General features: G+C 38.5%; 1 protein-coding gene across 1 annotated transcript in view; it reads left to right on the top strand.

Moving 5' to 3' along the window:
* Positions 1–9,616: 9,616 nt before the first annotated feature.
* The window catches only part of daw (activin beta chain dawdle), a 64,484-nt gene continuing 61,945 nt past the window's right edge, over positions 9,617–12,155 (top strand). The window contains exon 1 of the mRNA XM_081761356.1: positions 9,617–10,138. Coding sequence (XP_081617482.1) covers positions 9,658–10,138 — 481 coding nt within the window. The 5' untranslated portion in view covers positions 9,617–9,657. The remainder of the gene's footprint in view (positions 10,139–12,155) is intronic.

The raw sequence follows: 12,155 nt of genomic DNA, 5'->3' as shown, positions 1-12,155 counted from the left end.
CTTGCTACAAATTGTCAACATGGATCCTGTGAATCATACCTTTAGAAGTTATGCAGTACAAATATTTAATCCTGCACATTATGTTCCGGTGGAAAAAATGAATTTTGAGCAAATACAAATCGATATAAGGGATAGCACAGGTCATCGTATGCCATTCACCTTTGGAACGGTGTGTACAAAACTAAATTTCCGTCTTCACCGTCATGACTGATTCGTATTTGCAATACTACCAAAAACAAGCATTGTCCGGTATCGGAAACGTCTATGTGGGAAGTCCCTATCAAGCAGGACATGGAATTGGAAGTTTCCTTGGTGGCTTATTTCGATCAGCATTACCACTTCTGAAGCAAGGAGCTAAAACTGTAGGAAAAGAATTATTAAAATCAGGTGCCAGTATGATTAATGATGTTGTGATCTTGAATCAACCGCTGGAAGAATCGTTTCATCAATGTATGCAAGAGGCAAAATCAAATTTACAAGAAAAAGCAAAAATAAGTTGAAACTATGCTGGGAAGTGGATATCATAAACAAAAGTGGGACGACTGCTCTCAGTTTGAAGTTGACCTTCCAACGATCAACAACGTCACCAACCCTACTAAGAAACGTAAATTATCACATAAGAAGAAGAAGAAACCATTGACATTGTCACCAGATATTTTCGATTAATTCAACGATGGCTTTCTTGCACCATCAATCCTGTGAATGTGTAGAAAGTGAATTGAACATTTTTCAACGTTACCCACGCAAACCATTGTTGTGGACAGTCGTATTATTGGCTACAAACCAATTAGTTCAATAGCTGAAAATTCGCCAATAGAATTTGTAGTGAATGGTAGCAGTGATGAATATATTGATTTACCACAAACCTTATTATACATCCAAGCACAAATTGTGAAATCAGATGGTTCCACCTTCACTGAAACGGATAAACGAATTGCACCCGTCAATGATTTTCTAAATGCCATCTATAGTGAAGTACAATTCTATTTGAACAATAAACTGGTTTCATTTCCGTCACATAATCATCCATATCGTTCGTACCTGAAAAAACTGCTCAATTATAGTAATGGAGCTAAAAATACAGATTTACAAACAGCAATGTGGTTTCAAGATACAGCAGGTCATATGAATGCAACCACCAGTGAGAACAAAGGATTTCAACAGCGCTATGAACTGACAAAACAAAGTATGAAATTCGATATGATTGGAGATCTTCATTGTGATATTTTTAATGAAGATAAATTTTTAATTCATGGAGTAGAATTACGTGTGAAACTTATTCCTGCAAAACCAAACTTTTATCTCATGGCCAGTGAAAGTGGTGCCAGTGCAAAAGTAAAATAAGTCAGCATTAGCCCTAGTGTCAAATTGGCACACAATAAAATGTTACAATCTACACCGGCAAAGTATCCACTGACAAGAGTTCAAATGAAATCATTTACCATCCCCAAAGATATACAATCCAAAACTATCGATAACCTGTTTATGAGAACATTGCCAATTCGTATTATTGTAGGATTTACATCGAGTGAGTTGAGTTGATTTTAGTTTAGCGTCCCTTTCAGCAGCGAGGCTATATGAGACGTGGACCTACTGATTAACGTGGAATCCGACCCACATGATTACATCGAATGAAGCATCCAGTGGAACTATTACCAGCAATCCATTTGAATTTCAACATCTAAACATTAATTTCTTTACATTGTACGTGGATGGAAAAGCTGTACCTTCAAAACCATTGCAACCCAGCTTTGAAGAAAATCTCTACATTTCATCGTACCACACGTTGTTCTCAGGCTCTGGCATACATTTTACCAATACTGGAAATACAATTTCAAGAGCCGACTACAAGAAGGGATATACACTGTTTGTATTTGACCTAACTCCCGATTCTTCTGCTGGAGATTGTCACTATTGGAATTTACAACGATGTGGAGCTATCCGATTGGAAGTTCATTTCCAAAAGAAATTAGCAGCACCTGCAAACTGTATTGTGTATGGGGAGTTTTCCTCACTCCTAGAGATCGACTACCAGCGCAACATTATCCTGAACTTATAAATAACAAGGTACGTATACGTTATCTATCATTTCCATTCACGATGTTGAATACACTACAATTAGCTAGTGCTTTAAACGGTAGTCCATTATTCAGAAATCATTTTACCAAGGTATTTGCAAGCGATGAGTTGCCCTCACGGATTTCTCTTCCTTTGGCAATCATTGTAAATACAGATCAATCCACAAAATTAGGAAGCCATTGGATTGCAATTTATATTGATAATCGTGATTATGGAGAATATTTTGACAGCTATGGTCTTCTTTCTTATGCACCACAACATGTTGCGTTCTTATAACTTCATTGTATATATTATAAATATAATAATCGCCAAATGCAAAGTCTTGGTTCATCCGTATGTGGCTATTATGCTTATTTTTATTTGTGCTGTAAATCCCAGGGAAAATCTCTGCGTGAAATTCAATACTTGTTCTCAACGGTACCCTCGGTTAATGATCGTAGACTGCTGAAATACACTTTCCAGGTAATTTTATCATATTTGTCATTGAGAGTGCATTTTACATGTTTTGTTTTGTCATCATCTATTTCTATACTAATAATCATTTTTCCTCGTTCTTTTTACAGAAATCACAATACGAAGCTTTGCAAACCTGTGCTATGCTGCAAAACATGGAAACAAATCATCACAATCAAGAAGAAGAAGAAGAAGAAGAAGAAGAAGAAGAGGTCCAATAAAGAAACCCAGCTCAATCTACAAACATTGTCAATACCTTAGTGTACCATGAAAGAAGAAGAAGGAACCAGAAAAATGAATAAAATACAATTTATGCTTATCTATGTGTTTTATTTTTCATTCCATCAATATGGTACATACAGTGTTATCAGATTCAAAATAATGTTCTCCTAAAGAAGTGTGCGATATAAGACGAGAATTAAATGCCATGAACCTTGTTCAAAGTTTCCACCTGACATATGTCGTAGAGAGCATTGACCAGGGACCCGTCGTCGTATCAAAGAGTCGCACATCAAAACCAAATCATCGATCACGTGACAATACTAATGTTTGACACCCAAATTTTTGTTTTGAACAATTCCCAAATTGAAAGGGGATACCCTTCCCAAGGAAACACCCATACCTTATTACCCTATATGATCTCATCAAAGAGGGTAAATTGAGTCAATAACCGAACACATTGTTGTACTAAAATTTGGTAATTTTGTACCCATGAAAGGAAACGAGATGGACCAACCAAATTTACAGTGGTACATATTGATGTCCAGTATTATTATATCAAATGTTTAAATTTGGCAATTTCCAAAATTTAAGGGGTGGGCCAAGGTACCCCTCCCAAATTTTTAAAGGGGTGCATCAATGTACCCACGTTTTATGAAAGGGAATGGACCCCTGTACACGCCCATATAACTACATAAGGTAATAAGACCTCATCAAAGGAAATAAATTGGGTCAGAAACCTCCGAAATTTGAATTTTTGGCAATTTTCTACCCATAAAAGGGATCAAGATGGATCCCCAATACTGATAGAGGTACACATTATGGTTCTAGGCTACCATACCCAATTTTTAGATTTGGCAATTTCCAAAATTGAAGGGGGGCGGTCCTATGTACCCCTGCCAAAGTTTAGGGGGTGGGCCAAGGTACTCCTGTCAAAATGTAGAAGGGGTGGCCCTAGGTACCCCTAGGTCATTGACCTTGGGCCAGGGACCATGGTTCCTGTGGTAGGGACCCAGGGCCAAAAGTGTTCTCAGCTGGCGCCCTTACTACTCTGCCGAATGGTTTCTCAATTCACACTGACTTGTAGTAACAGTTCCTCACATGTTTGGTCACGTCTCAATTGCTGCTTGAAGATCTTCATTTTGTACATGTGTTGGTATTCCGGCACGTGGTTCGTCTTCGAGTGTTTCGTCACCATCCTTAAACTTGTTAAAGAACCGCTGCGTTGTCCGCGTGTTCACGACACCCTCGTCAAAGGTCTGGCATATCCTGTGGCGTTAGACCCCAGTTAGGACTCGTACAGCATACACGCCTTTATGACGCTCTGTGGAGGTCCCATGTTCACTCTGTCCTTACGCAAATTCATGGTGTAACTGAACTGCCACAACCAGGTAGTATGTTAGTTATACCAACGCCAAAAACTGACCTTCGTCTTATCTCCATTTGCATTCAATTCACGGTGTGAGAGTCAATGGAACAAAGACCTCCACAAAAAGCCACAGAACTTTCTTTGTTACTGTTATATTATTGAGAACCATAGAATATCCTAAAGAAAAAAAAGTCGGGTTTACGACGGAATATCTATCACAACTATATAAGATTAAAAGGGAACTCTTCTGTCACGAAGGAGAAACTATGTTATGTTCTTTTATTGTTAAAAAAGAATAAAGCTTACTTCGGTTATAAATTACTCACCATTAAATCGCAATTTGAGTTGCAATTTTTAGTTTTAGTCGCAGTTATATGTATGATGGTGCGGGTAGAAAGAAAATGAGATGTAAAAAATATAGAAAATGTTCGAAGATGTTAATGTCCAATCTATGAGATCAATAGTGAATGTACAGATGCCGTTAAGGTCAAAATTCATCCTGCATGCATATCCTAAGGAGAGGATGTGGTTCACACACTTCATATACGAGGGCTATCCAGAAAGTAGATTACGTTTTCGTCTGTGTCCGCTAGGGGCGGGGCTAGCGCGGCCATCTTGGGGTCAGAGCGTTGCGCAGCTCAGTCGGCATCTAGCCGTGCTAGTGAGAGGTTCGTGCTGTGCTCCGTTAAGATACTGTGACGGTTTGAAATGTCTGCGTTAATTGAAAATCCCGCGAGCTGCGAGGTGCGTGCAGTAATAAGGTTTCTGACAGCAAAAAACTGTAAACCGATAGAAATCTATCGGCAGCTGTGTGAAGTGTATGGGGACAACATTATCACTGAAGGTGGAGTGCGACAGTGGGTCATAAGATTTAAAAATGGCCGAACCAATGTTCACGACGAAGATCGAAGTGGGAGACCCAGCAAAGTGACTGCCGAACTTGTCGAAAAAGTCGATGTTAAAGTCCGTGAAAATCGAAAGTTCACAATAACGGAACTTTCTTTGAGTTTTCCACAAATTTCGCGAAGTTTGTTGCACGAAATCATCAGCGAAAAGCTTGGTTACCACAAGTTTTGTGCAAGATGGATTCCAAAAATCTTGACAGAGGACCACAAAAATCAGCGAATGGCTGCAGCGTTGCACTTTTTGGACGCCTACAATAAGGATGGTGACTCTTTACTCGATCGCATCGTTACTGGTGACGAAACATGGGTGAAACACGTGAACTGTGAAACGAAATTGCAATCAATGCAGTGGGGGCACACAGGTTCTCCCCAAAAACCCAAGAAATGCATGCAAACAATGTCGGCAAGGAAGATGATGGCGACTGTTTTTTGGGACAGAAAAGGTGTGATTTTGGTGGACTTCCTGGAAAGAGGCACTACAATAAACGCTCAAAGGTATTGCCAAACTCTGCAAAACCTCAGAAGAGCAATTCAAAACAAGCGCAGAGGAATGTTGAGCTCTAAGATCTTGTTGATTCACGACAACGCCCGGCCCCACACGGCAAATGTCACGCGTGAAGTTCTTGAATCTTTTCAGTGGGAGTTGTTTCCTCATCCGCCGTACAGTCCCGACCTGGCACCGAGCGACTTCCACCTATTCCCAGCAATGAAGAAGTGGCTGGCTATGCAGCGTTTTGATGACGACGAACAGCTACAAGAAGAGGTAACGAAGTGGTTGAAGTCGCAGGCGGCCGAATTTTTCGACGAAGGAATTTCCAAGCTCGTACATCGCTACGATAAATGCCTTAATTTGAATGGTGACTATGTCGAAAAGTAGTATTTGTGTGTGGCTTTCATCTGTATATAATAAAATTTGTTTCCTATACTTTGTTGATTTTTTATTCCAAAACGTAATCTACTTTCTGGATAGCCCTCGTAAATATATTTTCCGCATGCGAAAATATATTTAAAATTGATATAGTGGTTTAGAAGAAGTTAGCCGTCAAATATATATAATTACGTATCATATCCCTTACTTTTCACTCCTTGCCGAAAACGTGCTAAAACCACAAGGTAGGCCAAGGTACACTCATATACCAAAAATAATCAAATCGGCGAGGCTAGAAGGAAATCACAAACATGGTTACACTAATTTTATATAATAAAAGAACGACTGTTCTCAAGGGCGCCGATCATGGGGCTCGTGGGGCTCGTCCCCCAAGCTCATGTGGGCCCCATGTATTTTTATGAATATGTATTTTTTATTGTTACATGTATTGTTGTATGTATTTTTTATGAATGGGACCCCTCAAATTTACAAAGAAATCGGCGCCAGTCACTGTCGTAACCATAATACAACTCATGATATCAGTATATTTACGGAATAGATTAAATTTTCTTGCTAGTTAGCATGGAACATTGAAAGATTTTACAAGTGATTTTAAAATTTTTATTGTTTTATTCATTATAAACATATGATGAATTAGTATTTTATTTATAGTTACAAATGATTACTTTATTATTTGAAGCAAGAAACAAAACAAGAATTGACTCGAACGGGAATCGAATCCGGGACCCTTTGCTTATGAGTTGCACACTTCACTCACTCTGCCACGTTGTCGCTTGGTAAATTTTCGCGTCGAACAGTATATGTGGCGAGTAGAAAACTTTTGAAGACGGTTTTTCTCCCTTATTTTTGCCCATTGCGCTCTCCCAGTTTGTAATATTAACTCTTTAAATGTGCACTACCTCTTCGCAAAAAATGGCCCCGAAGTTCACTTACCAAAGTCTGCCTTTTCCTTGTTAATCCATCAACTCATCCGTACCGATTTTGAAAAAATGAAATGAAATGAAATCATTAAGTTTTACGTCCCACACTTTTGCCGGTTAGGCTAAAGAAGACGGTGATGATGAGAGATGAGTGAAATGGTGGAATGAAGAAAATGGGAGGAAACGGGAGAACCCCGAGAAAACCCAATAGCACGGTGTTTGTCCACCACAAAGTCCACACGGCGCAAGTTGGGATCAAACCAGGGACCCCAAGCACCGGAGGTGAGCGCTCTACCACTGAGGCACCGCGCCCCCTCCGTACCGATTTTGATAATTTTCGGTACATTACTGGACCATAACCTAGCTTGGGTTTCTGTCTCATTAATTTGGTAAAATGTGTATCCTAAGGGGAGACGGGGTGGTTCGAAATTTCTTCATTAAAAAGATACGACTCGTGCTTCAGCGCTTCTGAAAATTCACGTTTTAAGGGAGCACTGGATAATTTATATATAATGATCTAGTGCTCCCTTAAAACGTGAATTTTCAGAAGCACTGAAGCACGAGTCGTATCTTCTTAATGAATAAATTCTATACCAAATATCATGTTCCTAATTTAAGAGGATCGTGAAATACGTAATTTTTGCTTAAAATTGCGGAATTCTTTCCCTCTGACACATATCTCTAATAGTGCTCAACGTTAGTTACCAGTACTTTTACAGTACTACTATTATCATCCCCTATGTGTTAAATGTTCCGGTGAAAAAACTCCGAAAGCATCACTGTTTGCTTCTGAGAGGAAACTAAAAGATTTAACATGTCTAAAGAGAACTCTTAGAGATAACGTTCCTCATAAAACAATCTTTTCATGGGTAGAGACAACAAGCTACCTAAAACAATGGTTCCCAACCGATGTGTCGTGACACACTGTTGCGTCATGCAATTACAAAAGGTGTGTCGCAAAATTTTAGAATTTAAAACTCATGCTAGCTGAACATGTGTTCTCACATATGCGCATGAATCTCCTTGTCATTCCTCACAACATCTATACATTCCCTTTACAGACACAAATGAAGGACGCCTTGTTTAAAAAAAATGCAAGGAGTACCATAAAGGGGCGAATTTTTCGAGTATTTTTATCTATATCTCGCACCATTTGCAAGAATTGAGGTTACTTCCGGCTGGAGTTTCTAATCCATGTATGATCAGCGTTTTCTTTTTTCTTGCATGCAGTATATAATAAGCAAATACATTACATACACAATTAATTATAATGTCAGTGATATATGGTGTTCATTGGGCAAAATACACCAAAAATAAAGATTCATCTTTGACTGGAGAAATGGTTATCCTTCGCTTTTCATTATCATATGACCATGAAACAAACACCTGAGGACGTTGTACAACCCTAGTATACAACTATGTAGTGCTGGAATAACTTGTAGGATATGATGCTTTTTTCCAATTTCAAAACTTCCAGTGTACCCGTAGAAAATGTTATAAAGAAACAATGATGATGTTTATTTTTTCTTAAATATTCAATTAGAACTGGACAATCTACACAAAATTTGGAATCGACCACTGAAAGCGGCATATTTCTAGCACTTGTGGTTTTCGAGATCTCATTGTAGAAAGAATTGAAGACAAACATATAAACTTTTCTTTGGAGACAAACATATAAACGTAGTATTTTAATATATAGACTAGCTGAACCTGCGCTCTCTACACAGCGCATCATTCGCATATGAGCATAAATATCCTTCTCATTTCTCACATCTGTACATGTCCCTTTACAGACCCAAGTAAAAGAAGTCTTAAAAAAAATCGACAAGGGGTATCATAAAGGGGAGATTTTATCAATTATTTTTTTCTCAATATGTCGCACCGTTTGGAAGATTTGAGCCTGCTTCCGGTTGGAGTTTCTAATTCATGCATGACCATTGTTTTCTTTCTTCTTGCATGCAGTATGCAATAAGCAAATACATTACATAAACAATTAATTATAATGGAAGTTATATATGGTGTTCATTGGGCAAAACACTCCAAAAATAAAGATTCATCTTACTGCTTAGACTGGAGAAATGGTTATCGTTCCTTTTTCATTATTATTTGGCCATGAAACGAACGCCTGAGACACATGCAACCCCTATATACAACAGTGTGGTGTTGGAATGTATAACGCGTAGGATATGATGCTTTTTTTTTTTTCAATTTCAACGCTTTCAGTGTACCCTAAAAAAATGTAATAAAGAAATAACGGTTCCAGTGGAAGCAACAATGCTGTGTACTTAGTGGAGTCATTACTTCATAGAAAGTTATACGCTTACACTATTATAATTTATATTATTATTTTTAAAAAAAAATGTGTTGTGGTGTCATGGACGTTGAGTAGTGTGTGCCAAAATGCATTGGAAATCACCGACCTAAAGTACTATTTTCGTATTATGTTTGCGATAATGGGAACAGTTGAACTGGGAATCGAAATTAGGACATTTCGATAACAAATCAATACTAAGATTGCATCTTCTGTTCTGTTCGTTTAACTTAAAAAGCCATACTAGTTGTGATTAAGTTAAATGTTAAAAATCAGTTATTTACGGAAATATCTCCGGAGCGTTTGCCAGTATTTTGAAGATATCAAGAATTTTAAAAACAAATCTCTCGCTTCCGTTCATAATTAACAAAATTGGTTTGTATCAAAGATCTTCATCTCAAGGTCAATGTAACTTTAGACCAATAAGAAGCTGGGGATTCCGTGTGAGCGCCGCGCTCAACGCATTGAAATTCTGACACTGGACAGAGCTGTGTCAGTCAGTGTGAGTGATCATGGCCATGCGAGCGCTGGGAGTTCTTATGTTGGTCGTGGTAGGGGACGCGATTCGCGAAGTGAATCAAACCACGCGGCCGCATACCCATCATTATCACCCGACATCGGTATTCAAAACTCTCTACCCATACCTAGTGCCGCAGAAGGAACGTCCGAGTGCAATGCCGGAGACGACCAACCAAACGGCCACAAGCGAGGAAATTCCAGAATGTCTCAGGTGTAATGAGAGGAGGGAGATATTAGAAAGCAATCTCAGCTCCGAACGCCTCACAGCTGCTCGATTAGACATGATCAAGAAAGAGATATTGAGGAAACTTGGTTTGAAAGAACCGCCGAAAATCACAATTCCACGTTCAGCTCTGCCATCACCTTTGGTTAATGGAACCATCATGAGTAAAGGAAAGGAGACCCACCGGGCAGAGAAACTTTTGGATGATTACTACGGGAAAACAGATCAAGTCATTCTTTTTCTTCAAGAAGGTAAGTTATGAAGTTTCACTTTTGTTTCCGTGGGGTCGCGATGGTTCAGGGGTAAAGCGTTCATCTTTGGTGCATGGGGTCCTTGGTTCGATTCCAGCTCGAGCCAAATCAGATTTGTGGTGGACAAACACCGTGTGCTAGGGTTTTATCGGTGTTCTCCAATTTCCTGTTATTTTCTTTATTCCACAATTTCACTCATTTCTCATCATCACCGTCTCCCTAGCCTTCATAATCGCGAAACGTAAAACTTAAAGATCACTTCATTTCATTTTTTGTTTCTATATTTTCCGTTCAGTTTTGTTACCACGTTTTTGGACAGTGCACAATAAATCAAAAGCTCGTTTTAAATATTAAAATAGTATTTGCGTGGAAATAGAGATAATTGTTTTCGAGATTTTCATCTCCATTTCACTTTAGAATCTAACAAGAATGAAGACTGGTATGGCTTTGAGAACATCAGCAATCACACGAAAAAGCAGATGAGAGATCAAAAACAGATATTAAAAAAAAATAGTAATAAAATATCTCACTATTTTGTTAGTAAATTTTTCTAACTAGTTTTATCCGTAGAACAAGAAATATGACATACTATCCTTGGTCTCAATTAAAAATATCATCTCAATACTTATCTGGTTTCTAGAAATTCTACCTAACAGCTCTTAATTTACATGAAAGAACATAGCTTGTATTTCAGTTTTGTTGTACATTTTTGTCCGAATGAGGTTAATTTATCAAAATTTGTATAACTAAATACATGCAACTCCCAAGTCTTTGATATTTTGAGATAGGTGATGATAATCTAATATGAATAAAATAAAAAGTTTGTTTGTTTGTGTGTCTGTGTGCGGCCTGGGGACCGAGAGTTACCAAATTTTCGTCACGGGTTCCTTGGTTCAGGCCCTAGACCAAGACGAAGCATTCTTTTTTAATTCCAACGACGGGAGTCTCAGGAAGAGGTTTACCGGGACATGTAAAAGTAGCAGAAAATGACCGACATTAGTGTCGAATTCATAGTTTCCGCAGTTGCTGAGATCAATGGTGAAACTTCGATCCCATTAACTTCCAGATTTACCCCATTCGGTTGCGGGCCGGGGTCACCGGGAGGGAGGGGATACCGAAACATGTAAAAATAATCCAAAATGACCGATATTAGTATCAACCCAGTTTTCGCCGTCGCTGAAATGAATGGTGATACTCTCACAGGCGTTGACTTCCAAATACAATCCCCATCGGCTGGGGGCCAGAGATTTTTTTTTTCAAAATTCGAACCAGGGAGTCTCAGGGGGCGTTTACTGGGATATGTAAAAGTAGTAGAAAATGACCGATATTTTTTCCTTTTGTTGTTCAGTTTGTTTAGATAGATATTTTATTTGACCCATGCGAAGAATTGGTATTTCAGCTAGTGGTAGATAAAATCAGCATTAGACTGTAAGTTATTGATGAATTAATCTTAAATTTTGTTTCACGATTGTGTCCTTTGTAGGAGAATAAATTCACACTGCGAGTAGAACCGGAGATAATACTGTATTTTTAAAAAGCGATAGAGCGAATCATTTATCTCCTCTCAGACCCAAAAGAGGCTCCTTGGTTTACTTCTGGGTTTGAAACGCAAGAATTGATGAACAATAATATAGGCCTATTTTAGTTCTATCTTCCAAAATATTTGATTTGCTTGAGTCTTGATTTGCTTTCACAATTCAGTTGGTGTTCTTTATTTTTGAAATCGAAAATTATTTGCGGATTCTTTGTTGTCAATATTAGGGAAGGATCTTATAGAGGATTTTGTAGAAAACCTTGAAGTAAATTGCGTAAGAAGAACAGAGTGAGAGCAGAACTAGTATCACACAACCATTAGAAAGGTAATTTGTAATGTACAGTCAGTAACAAAAATGGATATACACATCGTATATACTTTTCTTCTCAATAACTATGGGAGTGGCTTTGCGTAACGTAGTCGCTAAGTCTCTCGTCTTTGGTGCGAGCGGTCTCGGGTTCAATTTTGGGTGGGGATACTCAG

The sequence above is a fragment of the Thermobia domestica genome, chromosome 6, assembly GCF_964235325.1.
Source record: "Thermobia domestica chromosome 6, izTheDome1.hap1.1, whole genome shotgun sequence".
NCBI classification, from domain to species: domain Eukaryota; kingdom Metazoa; phylum Arthropoda; class Insecta; order Zygentoma; family Lepismatidae; genus Thermobia; species Thermobia domestica.
The sequence above is the reverse complement of the archived record's forward strand: the minus strand, read 5'-3'. Positions and strand labels throughout refer to the sequence as shown.